General features: G+C 62.8%; 1 protein-coding gene across 1 annotated transcript; it reads right to left on the bottom strand.

The window, feature by feature from the left end:
* Positions 1–1,629: 1,629 nt before the first annotated feature.
* KLF16 (KLF transcription factor 16) lies at positions 1,630–11,869 on the bottom strand. The gene is made up of 2 exons (XM_077121282.1): positions 11,413–11,869; positions 1,630–3,744 (listed from the first exon to the last, which is right to left on the bottom strand). Exons 1-2 carry the CDS (start codon positions 11,867–11,869, stop codon positions 3,443–3,445), a joined length of 759 nt encoding a protein of 252 aa, XP_076977397.1. The 3' UTR covers positions 1,630–3,442.
* Positions 11,870–18,388: the final 6,519 nt, after the last annotated feature.

Raw genomic sequence — 18,388 nt, 5'->3', positions numbered from 1 at the left:
GGGAGAGAGAGGGAACCAGGTAGTCGTGCAGGACCCTGGAGGCCACAGGGAGCGAGTGGGCTTTGACTCCGAGGGAGTTTGGAGCCCTGGAGCGCTGTGTGCAGAAGAGGACTGGCCCTGATTCCGGGATCCGGGCGGAGGCGATTGTGCTGGCTCAGGTGACCGTGATGGGGACCAGCCAGGGTGGCCGCTGTGGAAGTGGGGACAGGTGGCTGACTCTAGATATTTTGAAGTTTGATGCACCCGGAGGTGACGAGATGGATTGAAGTCGAAGAGGACTTCAGGATTTGGGCCTGTACTTGGAAGGCTGACACTGCATTGACTGCGATGGGGCGGGGGTGGGGGTGGGGTGGAGAATTGCGAGTAGGGCAGGATCCAGCAGGGGACGGGGAATGTCAGGGGTCCTCGAGGTTGCAGAAGGAGGGGGCTCCTTGTCGGACCCGGCCAGCCCGAGAACCAAGACGGAACCAGTGAATCTGCCAGCGTCGGGGAGCCGGGGGGATCTGGGTCAGTAGTTTGCGGGCTGCGTGGAATATTAAAAATCCAAAGGGAACGTGTCCACGAGAGACGGAGAGGCTGCGAGTGGAGGCCACGCCTTCCGGGAGTTCAGCGGCAAATGGGCAGGAAAACCGGCAGGAGTTGAAAGGGACGAGGGTAGGCAGACGATGGATCCCACGTCTGTGAGCTAGGAGGGGAGGAGGCCATCCGGTAGAAAGGGAAAAATCGGTGAAGTAGGAGGGAAGCAGTTATCGGGGGAAGGAGAGAGGGTGGAGCCCCGCGCCTAGGTTGGGGGCGACCTTGGCGGTGGGGAGGGGGCGACCGTGAGCAGGAGCTGGAAGTGCAATCCCTGCCGCGGCCGCCAGAGGGCAGGCCTCCCTCCATCTTCCCGGGGGCCGGAATCAGGCGAAGCCCCTGCGGAGGGTGGGTGTGGTGCGGGGGCGTCTGCCCTCCCCCTACCCAAACCCCACGAGCCTTCGGGGCTCCGGGGACCTCTGGAGTGTACTTTTCCTAGGAGGTGTTTCAAAGTGCTCACCAGCCTCTTATGCTCCGGGGGGCGCTACCCCACGCTCTCGGTAGCTTCTCCCCACCCGAAGTGGGGGCTACACGGGGCTGGCATACAGTAGGCGCTCATTACATGGACGGGGTAGGGGCGTGGCTGGGGGAATCCGGGGACCTGCCTGGGAGGAGCCCTATGGAGCCACTGGCCCCCCCAGCCCCTGCCAGCCTGGGAAAAGGGTGGGCGGTAGACGCCCCCGGGCACCGTGTCACTGCGCCTCGGTTGCCGGGTAACGGGGTAACGGGGCGGGGGGAGGTGGGGGCCCTCAGCTGCGCCAGGCGTGGGTGACACTGGGCCGCAGCGCGTGCTGCAGACAGCCCCCTCCCCAGCAGCCTGGCCGCCCAAGGGTTGGTTGCACCGGGGACTGTGGGGGCAGGGGAGGGTGTCATTTGGAGTCCCATCCAGAAGGGAGTTGCGAAGACCACCGCCAAGTCCAGGGATTACCGGCCAACTGATTCAGTTTCCCCAGGAGAAGGCTGACAGCCCACCTGCCCCATCCGCGGGTGGACCGAGGGGCTCAGAGAACCCACCCTCCCGGGGAATGAAAAAAAAGACACTTCAGACGCTGGAAGGAGGGTTTAGAAAAGAGGACGTTTAATTTAAATACAAGTAGGAAGAGGCCTGGCCTGGGGGAGAGAAGGGGAGGAGGAGCCCACCCTTGGAAAGCACAGGTCCCTTGGGGGCCCTCCCTCCTGTCCCCATCTTGAGAGATCCTGGCTAAGTAGCTGGGGCCAGGTCCAAATGCCTGCCCCGGGGGAGGGGGTGGGGGAGGGCAGGCCTCTTAAGTCCCTGGACACTGGGGGAAGGGAGTGGAGAATGCAGAGGGGTCAGGGAGCTTCCTGGGCCCACAGACCACCCAATCCGGTTCACCAGCAGACAGGCCCCAGTGAGGGGCTGGGACCCACCCAAGGGACATCCAGTAAAAGACACAACAGAAAATGGGCCCTGGCCCCCCTCCCCCATAGCCAGGGTTTGAGGACACAGGTGCCAGCCTGCAAGGACCTGCCCAGGAGACCAAGGGCCAGAGGCTGGACGGGGAAGGCCTGAGTCCAGCTCCAAAGGGGCTCCCCTGCCACCCCCATGCCCCCTAGGGACCGGGAACGTGGGATGCCACACAGTCAGGTGCCTGGCAGCACCATCCCAATCCCCTGTCCCCCAACCAATGGTAGGAAAGCTCAGAGGCGAGGGTCCCAGACAGATAACCTCTCACACCCCACGAGGGGGCAGACCCTGAAAGCAGAGTGGGGGTGGAGGCAGGGGACCTGGGCCCCTCTGTCCAAAAACAAATCCCACCGAAGCCACAGCTCCCACACAATGGGACCTGGAGACAACTTCCCACCCCACCCCCAAGTTCAGGCCACAGAAAACCCCCCTCCCCAACACACATACTAACAGCCCCTGAGGACAAGGGACCACCCACTGGGGGGCCCAGAACTTAGGGATTGGCGCCTGAAAAAATATTCTACCCGGTCCAAAAATACGAGCTTTCCCAGGACACTGGGGGCCAGGCAACCACACCGCAAGGGTGCAGGAAGGCAGCCTCAACCAGCCGGCCAAGGGCGCCCCTTCCAGGCACCCAGGGTAGGAGGGGACTGGGGAAGGGTGGGGAGCAGAGTGAAGCCCCAGCCCCGCCACCTGTCAGGCAGGGAAGGCAGGCCCCCCCGCGCAAGGGAAGTGATTGTCACAAGCTGGAAGGCCAAAGTTGGGGACTCTACCTGGGGAGGGTGAGGGGAGGGGGCAGCGAGGCCCCCAGGCCAGCACAGGTAGAGGGAAATAAATAAAGCCATTCGCTCCCGGCACCATCTGCCGGGCCCTCCCCACCCCAAGTCTTAGAAGCAAATCCTCCAGCACCCGAAGGCAGCCCCCTCCCCCAAGCCCATCTCCCTGGGCTGGGATAGCTGGGCTGCACTTACCACGGGCAGGGGGCAGAACCGGGGACACCTGAGATTGAGTACCCGAACAGGAGGCGGCCGGGCCGCACCCCATTTCCCTGAACATCTCCAATGGCTTTCGGTGGGGTGGGGGACCCCTGGGGAGAAGGGTTGGTGGGGGGACAGGTAGGGTCCCAAAGTAACCCCCCTTCATCTATGGCTCTTTACACATTTCATCCCCAGCTCGCAGGGAACGGGCATGGGGGCTGAGTCCGAAGACTGGGTGGGAGGCCTCTCCCCCAGCCCGGGGGAGGGGGGTGGGAGCAGAAGCAGGAAAGTGAGGGGAGGGGGGGTTCTCCCCCACCCCCCGCAGATACAAAAAGAGTTAACGATGGTGGCTTTACAACACACACACCCCTCCCAGGGTCACCTCCGAGGCTGCCCTCAGCAGTTCGGGCCCCATCCTGGGGTCCGCGGCCTCGTCGGGACTCACAGGTGGGGATCGCCCGTGCCCCTACAGGCCTGCGGGGGCTGGGCTGGGGGCTGGGCTGGGGGCGGGGCTGCCGGCCAGGCTGCAGGGCCACGAGTCGCTAGGCGAGGTGCTGCGCGCGCCGGGGCGGCGGAGCAGGTCCGGGTAGAAGCCGGGGTGGCGGCGGGCGTGCTTGGTCAGGTGGTCGCTGCGCGTGAAGCGCTTGGTGCAGAGCGGGCAGGGGAAGCGCTTCTCCCCGGTGTGCGTGCGGTGGTGGCGCGCCAGCTCATCCGAGCGCGCGAACTTCTTGTCGCAGCCTGGCCAATCGCAGGCGAAGGGACGTTCACCTGGAAAGGGGGGCAGAGGACAGACAGACGGCGGTCAGTCGTTACGGGGAGGCCTGGCCCAGCGGCCGCGGGCTCACCCCCCCTCCAGATCTCCAAGGGGCCTGGCTGAATTTGGGCCGTGGGGTTCAACATCCCTCAACGTGCGGAGACGACAACAGTGGATCATCCTGTGACTTTCCCCAATGGTTAAAGGTACCACCTGCACATGAAGTTCAAGTCCCCCCACTTCTACGTCCAGAGCCGCCCCCTGTCGCCACCCTCCCCATGTGCCTGAGTTGGCAATTCGGGGCTTCTGAGTCCTATTTTCCTTTTTAAAAAAATGTATTGTGGTAACATGTCCAACACGAAAAGCTCCATTTTAACCCCTTTCGAACGTCCAGTTGAGCGGTGTCAATTCCACTCACCAGGCCGTGCCACCAACAATCCCTAACCAAAGCCTTTCCATCGCCTAGAGTAGACCTTCTGCACCCCTCAACCACAGCTTCTTTCTGGCATGCACATTCCCCTGCAGGGGCGCTGGGCTTTTGGAGCGGCCCCTGCTTATGCAAATGGACCCTACGTCGCCCCCCCAGGGCTGGGCCAGGGGCCGCGCACACTCGGAGAGGGGAGGAGCGGGGCGCAGCGTGGGGGCGGGGCCTGAGAGGCCACCCACCCACCCCCAGCTGGACAAGGCCCGCCCTCAAGGGGCAGATGGCGCAGGGCATGGGCGGGCCACCACCCGACGACTTCCTCTGCAGACCCCTCCCACCGCCCGGCCCGACCGCGCCCGTCCTATCCCCACCCACCACCGCCATCCCCGCACGCCTCTTGCCCCCACCGCCTGGAGTCCTGGCCTCTGAGCCCCCACTACCGCGTGACACCCGAGCCACCCGGCGAGCCCGATCCGCCCACAAGCCCCTCGCTGGAGGACCCGGCTCTGGCCTTCTCCGGCCACGCCCAGGGCAGAGGGGCAAAGCACCTCCGGGGCCTGGGAGTTTGAAGGGGACCAGTGCGTGTGTGTGTGTGTGGGGGGGGAATCCGGCTTGGACTTGTGGGCTCGGGGCGACCACACACGAGCGTGGAGAAAGGGGAGGATCAGGTCCCCACGGGTAACAAGAACTGGGCCCGACCCCGAGGGAGCCACAGCGGGATCAGATGGCCGTGAAGATGACCTCCTCAGGGGCAATACACGGGGGGTTCCACGACGGGCACAGGGGACCTGCGGTGACCCAGACACACCGCCCCCCCCCAACCCCCGTCTGTCTCATGGAACATGCTAACCGGTGGGAACAGAGATGCGGAGGGAAACAGGACAGGGTCCTTCGGCTGGGGTCAGTGGGAACCCCGGTGAGGAGCTGGGGAGTGAGGGAGGTAAGGGGCAGTTCCCACAGCGATGCGGTGACATCTCTGCTCTAAGCCTCTCCTGGGCTGCGCTGGGCAGGAAGGGGGGAACACCTTCCCCTAGGGATGCCGGGAGGAAATTCCCCTCCCCTCCCCCCATCCCCGGAACATAGAAGACAAGCTCCCCCCCACCCCCCGCCCCGCCCCCTCCAGGTGTCTTACGGGATGACTTCCAGCCACATGCACAGCTAGGGGATGGACTGGCCAGGGAGGGGACTGAACCCACCTCCCCCCTCTCCTGAATTGCAGGAAGCCACCCCCAGGCTGTTGAGGAGACAGCAGATGCTTGGGGCTGCCCGCCCCAATTACCCCCCTCCCCGCGCGCCCCCCCAAGATGATCCAGAAGGCAAGGTCCCCCGCCAGGGAATGGGTTCAGGCTAAAGAGTCCCCGCAGGGAGCCTGTGACCACAGCCACACCCTGGGGCCTCGGCCTGCCTGGAGTTCGTCTGATTATGAGGACCCGGCAGCTGGCTTTGGAGGAGACCCTGGGAGGGACGCTCGTCCGACGGGGCGGGCAGAGCCGTCGCCATCTTGTGGGGCACGGGGCCGGAGGCGGCAGAAGGCTGGGGGGGAGGGGGGGACCCCCCGCTTCTGGTTTGCTCTGCAGTTTGCTCACTTCCCCATTTGGGGCGCCAGGGCCAGCTCCCCGCCCCCCTCTCTTTCCTCTTCCCCAACCTCCACTTCCCAGCGAGCAGGTTGAAAGGCGGGCAGCGGTGCCAGCGCCGGGCCATGCGCAGCCGCCGGGAACACAGCTGCCGCACGTAGGCCGGCGGCGGGGACATCCGCAGACCCAGGCCGCCAGGCTCACGTGGTCACGCTACCCCCCGGGGCCAGGGCCAGGTCGCCCGGCAGCCCCGCCCAGTGCACGGTGCCCCCGAGCGCACGTGCACACAGCAGGGTGGAGGGCGCGGGGTGCGCCGGATTTCCCTCCCCCACCCAACGACAGGCAATCTCCTGCAAAATGTCGGCCCGGCGGCCCCTCTCACAATCCCCACGCTATGGAGTGGGGGAGCGGGGGCGTAACATTTGGGGACACAGAGGGGGGCGATTCAGAGCCAGCAAAGGACTCAGGTGCTGCCACCTGGCTCCAGGCCGTCCGGCTGGAAACCGGGGAGAAGGATGCGGGCGTGGGGTGGGCGGGGTTACAGCAAGGGCACATGTGGGCGGGGCCAGCGTGGACTTGACCCTGGGACTGAGGCGGGGCCGGGTGAGCTCAGGACAGTAAGGGCCACTGCCGTTCACAATGAGCCAGGAAAAAAATGGAGGCCAACAGAGCCGGAAGCTTGAGGGAAGGGGCACAGGTAAGGACGAACTGCCTCACTCCTCCACCGGCTCAGGGAGCTCCCCTGGAGGAGACAGACCATGCACCTAAAGCTTAAATGCTACCTGAGTCCTGGCCACCCCTAAACTCATCCCCATCCTGGTCAACCTCTTGATTTCTCAAACCCAAGGCTTCCCCTCTGCAACAGCGCTGCTGTCCCCAGCAAAGCTTAGGATGACATCTCCCTAGCCCTCTCTCACCCCTTACCTCCCTACATCCTGCCTGCCAGCAAATCCCATCACTACCACTTTCAAAATAACTCCAGTCCCCAGCGATCGCCTGGACAAGTGCTGTAGCACAGCAGCTCTGCCCCTGCCCTGAAGCCTGTCACCCCTACCACCACTTCTGTCCCTATCTGCTCAGCATTGTCACCAACCCCACTGCTCGGCCCCCTCCCCAGCAAATGACACTCCCTTCACTGGCTTTTCTTTCCTTGTGCTGCTCATCCCGGTTTCCAAAATGCTTCCATCTGGGTGCGTTGGGATCTGTGCCCCAGACTGTGAGCTCTCTGAGGCCAGAGGCTTCGCTCACAGCTGGTCTCCAGGGGCTAGCACCGGGCCTGGCATGCAGTCGGTGCATAATCCATAATTGTGGAAACAGATTTGGTAGGCCCGAGCCTCTGATGAGAGCAGAAACAGCTCGGGTGGGCTGTGTACTCTCACTATCCATTCATCATGTCATTTATCCGCCACCCCCCCCAGCTCTATGGCCCTTCTCCTCCAAGAGGGCCAAGGTTGCCAATCCCAGCCCCTACCCAGCTCACCAGTCCCACCCAGACTGGTACCCTCCATGGGGGTATGTGGGGGGGACGGGAGGTCACACAAGGCCCTGCTGTTCTTCCCGGCAGGCGGCCAGCTACCCTGGCTGGTATCGTTCACCAATTCCAGCCCATCTGGGCCACGTTTATCAGGGAGCTTGGGTGGATATAACTGGGGGAGGGGGGACGGTTATCACAACCCCCTCACAATGTTGGGGGGACCAACACCCGTCTGGCTGGAGGGGACAGAAGAACCCGCCCCTCACTCCCTGGGTAGGTCCCAGCTGCTCTCTGGACCCCACTGCTGAGGGAGGGGGCTGGGTAGAGGAGGCCCTGGGAACCAGCCAGAGCTCACACACACCCTGCCCCCTCCCCCAAGAAACTGGTGCCGCCCCACTCTGCCCCCCCCAGATAAGCATAGCCACCCTATACCCACCCTACACAGCTTCTGCTTTGCGGGAGCGTGGGAGGGCCTCAGTTGCTCATTCAGCTCTACAGGGCAGTTACTTTCTGCTCTGTGCCTCAGTTTCCCCATCTGCCTCTCCTCCTGGGACCCTCTTCAGTGAAGGGTACCACGACCCCCCCCCACACACACTACCACTGATCTGTTCAGATTGGAATACAAGGGGTCGTCCAGCCTCCTTCTGCACCCTCACATCCTGGGGCTCCTCCCTCCGACCCAGTTGGGGGATCTGCCCACCTCACTCCCTCTCCTCCCCTCACCCCCTCTTGGGGGCGGGCTCCCGTAATCCCCTCTCCATAAACGGATTTTCCTCCTCTGCAGAGCCGGGTCTGCCTCCCCGCCCTGCCCTGGGATTAAGTGGAGCCCTTCACCGTTACCTGCTCTCCCCCTTCCCCACCACAGCCTGCAAAATCTGCCCCCCAGAGCACTCTGGCCCCTCAGGAAGCCTTGTTACTGGTATGCTGTTCCCTCTCCCTGGGCACACCCTACCCTGCGTCACCTGAGTCCTTCTGCCTCAGGCCTGCCCAAAAGCCTCTTCCACCAGGAAGCCTTCCCTCCTGTCACCAGCATCTCTGTTGCCCCCCACCCCAGCTTCCTGTTTCCTGGGTCTGTTGCAGTCACTGCAGGTTCCCAGGTCCCCGGCATGCACACAGTAGGTGCTGAACCCACATTTTTAGATAAGCCTTGGGGTCTCACGTGGTGGGGAGATTCTGCAACCCCCTGGAGACGGGCAGCATTTGGCAGTGACTGGAGACATTTTTGGTTGCCACAGCTGGGAAATGGGGTGCTGCTGGCATCGAGCTGGGTGAGACCAGGTGTGTCGCTCACCCCTAAAAAGGCACGGGATATCCCCAGCCCAGAGAAGGACCTGGTGCCGAGGGAGACCGTGGGCGAGGAGGTCCCTCCAGCCCTTCCAGGTCTGAGCTCCCCCTGGACTCCAGGAAGGCACGAGGCGGACCATGTGTGGACCACGGGGGCACTAGAGGGGGGTGGTCCAGAGACTGGGGCAGTGGGAGAGAGCACCAAGGAGATAGTTCCTCCTCTGCTGCCCTTGCCGCACTCCTTCCCCCTTACACTCCCTCGGTATCCACGGCAACTACCTCACCATCTCCCACAGCTTCCACAGTCCTTCCTTCCGCCAGGGAGGGGCGTGCAGGGCCAGCCAGACGCTTTAGGCTGGACGGGGTGTGGGGGCGCAGCGAGATGTCAGGTGCAGTTATGCCCTCCGACCGCCGTGACTGGGGGCCCTGCGAAGAGCTGATCATCCCTTCCCTTCTGGTCTCCCAATCCCCTGTGCCAAACTGGGTGGGGACAATGACAGTGCCACATATTCCATGTGCCTGCCCCCCTACCTGTTCCATACCTCAGTTTACTCATTTGTAAAATGGAGCCAGGCCAGGGTTGGGTGCTCCCTTACAGAGCTAGAAACAGCAGTCCCCAGGTGGGGTGTGGGACAGGGCAGGACTCTCCCTCCTAATAGCTCTAGAGCATGGCTTTGCACACAGTAGGTACACTTCGTCATGGCTGCTCACCCATTGAGCCCCAGGCTTGTCCAGGCCTGCAAACAGGAGGTAGCTTGAAGCCCATGGCCACAGTCCAGTGGCACCACCATGACAGACCGGGGACTCCAGGGCAGGCCTGATCCTCCCCACATTTGTCCCCAGCCCCAGCAGCTGGACAAAGCAAAAACACCCTCATTTGAAACAGGCGTTTGTGGTTCTGGGAGCCTGGGGGTCCAGGCCATGAATAAACAGCTGTTTAGCATGCTGGCAACCAAAATGTTCCAGAAACCCAGTTGAGTCAGGAGCTCCTGCCGGCCCCAGGGTCAACATTAGATGGGGAGGGGTACGGGGCAGGGTAGTTTGGAACTGGATGGTGAGAACCTGAGATCTCAATGGTGGGTCCTGCTGGGCGGTAGAACATAGCACCCCCACCCAACCACAGTGGGGAGGCTCCTTGGAGCTCTGGGTGCTCAGTGAGCCAGGGGGGTGGCCGGCCTGACAGAATCCTCCCTTTGCCACAGGGTTAGAGAACACCAAGGAGGTGGAGGATCCAAGGACAGCCTAGGGGTGTGTCCCTTGGGGCCCAAGGTAGGAGGTGGCCTAGTCATCCCATTTACTCAACTCAGGAAATGGGATAGCAGTTGGAAAAACAAAACCCATGAGCTGGGAATCAGAAAGACTCTTGGGGGTTCCTGACCAACCCACGAACAAATAATTACTGGAGGCGGGTGATCGGATGTGGGGGTGGCAATGGGTGAGAAAGATGAGGTCCCTCTGTCCGTGAGCTCCCATGCCACCCCCACATTATTTCAGAAGGACCAGAGTGCAGGTCCATCCCAGGCAACCCAGGGCACCTACCTCTCTGACCACCCCCCACACACTCAAAAGGCCGTTTCCACCTTCAACCCTAAGTTCTGTCCTGGCGCCCCAGCCTATGGCTGCACCCAGAGGTGGGCAGAGCCCCAGGGACTTGGGGAGAGCCAGGAAGAGAGCGGGGGGGGGGGGTAGATGGAGCCCCCATGCCCCCACCCAGACCCAGTGCAGCCTCTCCAGCCTCCAAACAGGATGGGCCTCCCCGGCTCTGCCTTGCAACAACTGACCCTATTCCCACACTGCAAGCCCCTGTTCCACAAGACCACAAAACCTTGCTGAGGGGAGGCAGCACTCTGTCGTTTACCCAGATGAGTGAGGGAGCCCCAAGTGGGGTAAGGAGGGGGATGCGGGGGTGTCATCTGCTGGTCGTGGCAGCATCAGGACCCGAGACCCAGGTATAGCCCTGGACCCCCATCCTGCTCCTGCCAGTACTTGCACACCTCCAATGCACAAACGATGGCGAGGGCACGCACCTCCCACTATCAGATGCAGGACAAGCAGTGGTCCACAGCGGGGAGAGGGGCACAAGAAACCCATGTAGACCCAAAGGAAAAGTGGAGTTAGCCCCGGGGAGAAGAGGCTAGATCAAGAACCAGGATGACAGGAGAGGGTGCCGTACACGGTGGCAGAGGGAGAGGAGCCTCGCTTGAGACCACCCCCGCAGGGCGCTCCTTCCCGGCATGCTCCCCAGGTGGCGGGGCAAGCACGCTGAAAAAGGTGGTGCGCCCCTGACCCGCCCAGGGGTCCCCCTTCAGGTCGCCGTGTCCCCGGACTACGCACCCCACCCCACCCCCGCCGGCACTGCCAGCTCCTCCCTCCGCCCTGGTAAAGCGCAGAAGGAGCCGAAAGCAGCGCGCCCAGCGCCCCCCGCCCTGGCCCCACGCCAGGCGCTCCCCGCCTCTGGGGCGAATCCACGCGGCCACCCGGAGGCGGCGACACGTCTTCTCCCTCTCTGTAGATAAGAAACTGAGGCATGGGAGGGCAAAGGTGGGGGTCTCAGTCGGCGGCGCAATCCGCCGAGCCCACCACCCAAAGGACTGCGCAGAAGAAACAGGCGAGGCCGGCCGGCGAGGCCGGCCGGCGGGGCCCGGGGCCCGTGTTCCCGCAACGGGATCCCGCCTCGAGGCCCCAGCCTGCCCCCACCCGCTCGGTCCGCACCGCCCCCGCCGCCGCCGTCCGCGCGCGCCGGACCGCGTGGCCGCCACGCCCCCCGCGCGCGCCCCACCCACCAAGGCCCCGCTTTCCCGGCCGGCGCGGCGGCGGCCCGGGCGCGCCCCCCTCCCCGCCTCCCGCCTCCCCGCGCGCCACGCAGGATCGGGGTCCGGGGTGGGGGGGGACCCTGGGGAGGACGGGGGTCCCGCGCGCGCCTCACCTGTGTGCGTCCGCAGGTGCGACTTGAGGTGCGAGGACTTGTAGTAGGCTTTGGCGCAGCCCGGGAACGGGCAGCAGTGGCTCTTGGCGGCGGCGGGCGCGGCGCCGGGGGCGCGGCCCGAGGACGGGGACGAGGCGGCCGAGGAGGAGGAGGCGGGCGAGGCGGCCCCTGAGGCGGCGGCGGGCCCGCCGCGCAGGTCGGCCAGGATGCTGGCGGCCAGCAGGTGGGGCGCGGCGGGGGCTCCCGGGCCTGGGCCGGGGGCGGCGGCAGGGGGCGGCGGCGGCGGCCCCGGGGTCCCGGGCGGGGTGGCCTCGCGCCGCGCCGCGCGCACCTCCAGGCCGGCGGCGGGGCCCGCGCCCTCGGGTCCCGGCCGCCCGCGGTGCACCACGGCGCCCGAGGAGATGGCCATGAGCACGTCGGCGGCGAAGTAGTCCACGCACGCCACGGCCGCCGACATGCCGGGCAGGGCGCGCGCGGGGCGGCGGCAGGCGGAGCGGGCGAAGCGGGCGCCCGTCCGGCCGGCGGCGGTGCGGCGAGTGCGGGAGGCGGAGGCGGGCGAGCAGGGGGGGAGGAGGAGGAGGAGGAGGCCGGCGCGCGCCGCCGCCGCCGCCCGCGCTCGGCCCGCCCCGCCCCGCCTGACGCGCCCTGACGCACCGGAGCCCGCGGGGGCGGCCACCGCCTGCCCCGCCCGGAGGACGCCCCCTCGGGGCGCTGCGACCACGCCCCCACCCGGGCGCGCTCCCTGCCGCCCGCCCAAGAGCGCACGCGCCCTCCGGGGGCGGAGCTCATACCCCGGGAGTGCGCCCACTCCTTTGAGGCCGTGCCCCGCCCCCTACCCGGAGGGCGACCCCCACCACGCCGTAGCGCGAGCCTAGCCCGGGACCCCGGCCCTCCGGGCGCTCCCACTCCCTTCTCCTAGAGGACTCCTCCTCCACGCGGGCGTGCCCTCCCCAGGCTCGAGCGCGCGCCCGGCAGGAGCCCGCCCCGCCCCGCCCAGGACGCCCTTCTCCGCCCCTCCCGGCCCAGGAGCGCGCCGCGCCGCGCGCCCCCACCCTTGGTAGGGGGGGAAGGGCTCACTCCCCACGTGGCCGAGGTGGGGGTGCAGAAGCGGCCAGCCCCGCCCCCCGGCCATGTGCGCGCCCCTTCCTCCTCACTCCTGCCGCGACCTCGGGTCCACCCGGCATCGCGCGTCCCCGGACCCCCTCTGCTCTTTCTCTAGGGGTTCCCCCTGACGGTTCTACCCCAGCCCGGGCCTGGGCACGGGAGGGGTGGGGCGCCCCGCTCCGGCGGAAGCCTGTTTTCCTTTTTCTGCACCCCGTTCCGGAGCCGCTCGTGCGTGCGGTTCTGGAGGCGGAGAGGGCCGGGGTCCGCCAGGGTCCGCCGGAGACCGCGGGGGGAGGGAAAGGGGGAGGAGGAGGAGCCGGCCTGGAGCCGACGAGGCAGGGTCGGGCTTGGGACAAGTCGGTGAGGCCGGAGGATCCTCGCCCTGCTGGGACCCGGGGGTCGGTACGTCACCTCCCGGCCTGGACAGGGACCCGGGACTCGGACAAGAAGAGTAAGGCAGCTGGGGGGTCCTCGGCGAGGGCGTCCAGACCCAGTTGTTTGATAGCGGTGGGGACGTGGGTAATCAGGAAACCCCCAAATCCGCCGACCCCCGCCCGCTGGCCCGCGGAAGCGGGTGAGCAGGGGCGGATCTCTCCGTGGTACCACGCCCCCGCCCCTGCCTTGGCCCAGCCGGCGCAGGGAGCCGAGTAGTGGCTGGAGCGGCCTCCAGGGGTCCGAGTTGCTGAGGCCAGAGCGTTCAGCGGGCCCAGGTTCTAAAGTCACCTCTGCTGCCCCCGCAACCCGCCCTGGGTCCCTGACCCCATTCCTGGGTCTCTATCCCCTTTCTCCCCTCCTGCGCCCCCAGCTCCCTGACCTCAGCCTCTCCTGCTGAGACCCCTGGTCCTACAGTGCCCTTGGGCTGGAGTCTCCCGGTCACCGTTCTACTTGGAGGAGTAGGTTGTCTCCACCCGCGGCTAGGGATGGCGTCCTCCGGGTGCCCCAGCAATGCCCAGCACACGTGGACAGAGGTGGGGAGAGGGCCTGAGTGGCCTACTCAAAGGACTCAACATAGAGACCAAAGTGAAGCAGCCGCAGGTGAAAAAAAATCTCATCTCTTGATTCAGCTGCCCTGTGTGCAGCCATTGTGGGCCCTGTGGCTACCTGCGCCCAAGGAGCGTGGGCAATGCAGCCTGTTCTCCAGAGCACCTATGGGTGCATCCGGACTGTGTGGGAAAAGAGGGTGTGCACAAAGCACCCTGTGATGGGGCCTCTTCCGCGGATGTTTACTAGGTCCTGAGCACAAAGCAGCAAGCCTGCCCTGGAGGGGCCCACAGTAAAGGGCAAGCAACTCCTGCCCCCACGGGATGTTCCTATCAGCCCAGGTAGGAGGTGGGGGCGGGGCACCTGACAGGCAAGGGGCCAAGGACAGCTGGAGAAATGGAGTGATGGCCAGGAGGCACCCCTCTGGTACAGCCAAGGCTTCTGCTGGCAGGAGGTTCAGGACCCTAGCCAGGCTGGCCTCCCTTCTGAGTCTCAGGCATCCACCCACTTCCTGGCCATAAAGAGGGTGTCAGCCATGGTCTTTATCCATGGGCCATGCAGGCCACTCCGCAGGCAGGCAGGAGGTCCCTGAGGGAGAGGGGCTTTGCACTCTCCAGCCAGGACAAGGCTATTCTGGGGGTCACAATGCTTTGGCACACAACAAGGGCACCCAGCTGGCCACTTCCCTTGTGGCGAATTCCTTCTTCCTTAACTCTTTTCTCACCAGTGAAGGGAGTCCACCCAGCCCCTCTGTGGCAGCACCCCAGGGGTTTGAGGAAAGCTCTCCCAGACCTCAGCGGGGGGTGAGGGGGGATTGGAAGCTCACCTCCCGCAGGGGCTGCGCACAGGGCAGGGAGACAGTGGGAGGTGCGAACTCTGCAGAGCCAGGCGCCTGCTGCAGCCTGTCCACAGTGTGGGTACCCCGAGGTCCACAGGCCCACAGGCAACATGCCCGAGGCAGGGCAGGTGCAAAAGCAAGGGAGCAGCCCGAGAAAGACATGTTACATGCAGGATCAGCCATGTTGTCACCTTTTATTGAAAGGCCTTCTTTTTTTAATTTTTAAAATTAGTATTTTTAGTTTTTGCTTTATATCTTTCTGTCCTGTTGGCTTTTTTTTTTTTTTTTACCCATGTGTATTTATGACCTTCACTTTCTTTAAATGTCAACAGGTGTCCAGGCAGTGCAATTATGAGCCACTACCCATGCTTTTTTATACATCTCTGTATGAAAAGAATTTTTAAAGTCACCTCAGCCCCCACCACCCGAGTGTGCTGGACTCGGGGACACGCTTCCTAAAAGTAGGGCAAGGAGGGAAAGAGAGTTCGCTGTGGGAAACCCGGCATGTGGTCAACACCTCTGCCAGAGGTCAAGGCCAGATCACAGCAGTGTCATGGGGGTTTCAGGGGCCCCCAGTGGGGCGGGACACAGAGGGTCCCTCACCTCCGTGCATCCCCCCAGGCTAGGAACAAAGGGCAGACAAACCCAGAGGGAAGCCTTCCCAGGGACCGTCGGCCAGACGTCCTCAGCATTCTCAAGGTCACGGGAGGCAAGGAAACACGGAGAGCCCGTTCTTGGGTCACAGGAGGCCACAGAGGTGAGAGACCTGAATGCAGAGTGGGGTCCTGGGGGGGCGGTTCCTGGGGCAGAAAGAGAACACTGGGGGATAAACTAGTGTGGGGGGTTCAGCTAAAAGCAGTGCACTAATGTCAGTTTCTTGGTTTTGACAGCAGGAGGGGCTATTGGGTGAGGGGCAAGTCAGAACACTGTACCATCTTTGTGATTTTTCTGTAAATCATAAATTATTCCAAAATAAAACTTCAAAAAAACATGAGGACGAACGTAGGTGCCATTTAATGACCATAGGTGCAATTTAATAACTGTATCATAATAACCGCAACTCAAATTGCAAGGGCTGGGCCCTGCCTGGAGATTTCCACACCATCTCATCACTTTGGTGATAGCTAGTCACAATTTTAATTTCCAGAAAGACACTAGATGCTAATCCTAAATGGGCAAGTATGAAGCTAGGCATTGCTGCATACTGTGCAGAGGTAAAAAAAAAAAATTGTCAAATGGAAGCGTCCTAAGTGGCGACTGCTGAACTCCAGGTAGCAGGGCGGTTGGGAAGGAGGCAGATCTGTTAGGTCTGGGTGGATAGACCTGGGATCCTGGGTTAGGTAGGAAAAGAGTGCCAGGTAGCCCTGAGTAACACTCTCCTTTTGGGCCCTGTGAACTCTCCGTGTGTTTTTACCTGTGCATGTTGGCTTGGAAAACAGGAAGCCATGCTGCTGACAACAGTTTGCCAGCCTGGACGACAGGAAGACCTCACTTGGGGGAGGCCGGCCATGGACCTAGTGCAGGAGGAGCGAGGGTGTGTCAGGGCGTCAGGAGGTGGCCCCACTTGGTGGGCACCACCTGGCAGGGCACATGGGAGGGGTGTGAGGATAAGCACCGACCTCTGGGCTAGCTCCAAGTCCCTGCCCTCCTACAACCAAAGCACTGGTAGAATGTCACCAGGGCAATTCCCAGACGACTGTCCATCTTGCCTTCTCCTCTTTAACATACCCACGTTGGCATCTGCAGGGACACGTGTTAAGTCGTCATTCACCATCCCCTATGCAGGTCAGCCTGGGCTTGGTGTGGGACCCACAAGCTTAGCTAGGCCGTGGAGAGAGTGGGCCTGTGGCCTGCTCTGAGCCCTGGAGCCTGCCCTCCCAACTCCAGGACGTGCCAGAGAGCCATGGCCATGCCCAGCAGGAACTGCCACTTCAGGGTTGCCACCCACAGGCCAGGTTCCTTCTCTAGGAAGCAGGAGGCAGCAGGACCTGCCCTACGTCCCTCCTTTCACCTGCTAATTCCCTCCTGAGCTCCTTTTTTATCTCTGGCTGGGACAAGGTTCCAGGACAAGGGGTTCTCTGAAAGTCATGGGTCACCAAGGGATTTTGAGCAGGTCTGGCAGCCCAGGGGGCTTTCTGTGCCGGGCTCAGTGAGGATGGTGGCCAGCCTGGCCTGAGGGTCATCCTTTGCAGGTCTATTGCTTCTCTGGGTTTCACTATATTTATTTGAGTAGATGAGAAAACTTTTCAAGATCCTTTCTCCTCTGACATGGGGTGGGTGGCAGCAGGTGCCCCTCTCAGCCATGCAGTAAGGGTAGGGCCTGTCACCTGAGTGCTCCTTGGCAGCACCGTGCTCCGATCTGGGTGAGGGGGAAATGAAGACCCAGTCCGGGGTCCAGCTGCACAGGGCTCCCCTGCCAGCAGGAGCAGGCCTGTATCCTAAGACCATTTTAATTCTGAGCCATTGGTACGGACCTGCTGGGGGCCGGGACCTCCAGCCGAGGTCACAGGGTTGTCTCCGCTGGGGACCCCCAGAAATCCTGAGCTGTGAGAAGGGGGATTAGGCATACGGTGGGACCAAAGCCGTGGGCTGGTCCTGGGCCCCCTGGATGCTTGCGGGGGCACCCCTGTTTGACTTAGAGTGAACCGACAGACAGCACCGCCTTGAGGACCCAACACCCCTTAAATCAGGTGCTGGAGCTGGGTGAGCCAGCCAAGGAGTGACACCTGGGACCTGAGGGACAGGCAGGTGGGGTAGGGGGTGACCATGCCCCCAGAGGCCCCTGGAGGAACAGACCCCCGGTGGGCCATCCCTCCTCCCAAAGCCTTATCCAGACTGGTGGAGGAGAGGACAGAATAACCAGAGGGCGCCATCGTCCCCATCCCCTTCTGGAACCTGAGGTGGCCCCTGATGCCTACAGAGCCAGCTGGTTGGTCCTGCCAGGGTTTAATGCGCTGAGGCTATGGCCTGGGGTGGCCAGAGGAGGGGAGCCAAGTGAGCACAGGACCCCAGGTGCGAAGGACTCATGTGAAAGGCAGTCAGCTCAGAGTGGGGCTTGGGTCCCCCTGGAGAGAAGCCCTGGGGTAAGCGGCATCAGGACTGCGACTCACTAGGAGAACACTGCTTGAGACCAGCACAGCGGCCACTTCCCCCGCACCGTTCCTGCCACCAACTTCCACCCAGGCGGGTCCTGTCCCCTCGAGTCTCAGGACCTGGCAGGCAAGCCACAGATACAGAGCTCCTGGGACTCCATGTGTGAAGGATGCCGGTGAAGGCATCCTGGGCAAGATGGGAGCTTCTGCTGGGGGGTGGGGTGCGTGTGCACGGGTGCCTGCTGGTGACATAAGAATACCAGCCGGGTGTGAACAAATGTGTCCTGGTTAAGTCACAAAATGGAGAACTGGAAGTTGGCCCCTCTCCCAGGCAGGCAGCCTGGCCCAAGGGCCGTACCAAGCAGAGGGGAAAGGGAGCAGAGGGGGGGTGTCTTGGAATGTTCCACTGGCTTCTCCCTGCTCACTGGTTCTGCACAGTCTTCCCATCATGCACTGTAACTACCCATGTCTTGGGGGCAAGGAAGAGTTCCCCATAAGTTGTCAAAAACCTTTCTTTTAAGGTGTCTTGTGGAACATGCCTTCAAGCCATTAACTATTAATTTTAAGATGACAATTTCCTTTCAATTAATCTATAAACCTAAGCAATTCTAATTTTTTCAAAAAAGATCGAGGTGGTGAACACATATGCGCACCTCAAGTTTTCATGAAAATACATATTCAAGAATAATAAAGGTATTAAGTAATTGCGACAGTGGAGTCCCAGCAAACTGGGATAATAGAGTCTAGAAATGGATCCAAACATACACAAGAACTCGACATGTGATAAAGGCAGCACTTTAGTAGGGGAAAGTATGGCTTTTTCAGGAAATAGAACTGTGGCAAACAACTTGGGTAAAAAACAGTTTGGTTCCTTCCTCACTCCTTATCAAAAGCAGCACTTTCTAAAACTAGACGAAAACTCTGAATATTAAAAAATAAATAGATAAAATGAGCACATTCT

Source organism: Tamandua tetradactyla, chromosome 11 (assembly GCF_023851605.1).
Source record: "Tamandua tetradactyla isolate mTamTet1 chromosome 11, mTamTet1.pri, whole genome shotgun sequence".
In the NCBI taxonomy this organism is placed as follows: domain Eukaryota; kingdom Metazoa; phylum Chordata; class Mammalia; order Pilosa; family Myrmecophagidae; genus Tamandua; species Tamandua tetradactyla.
Note: the sequence above shows the minus strand (reverse complement) of the source record. Positions and strands in the feature narration are given on the sequence as shown.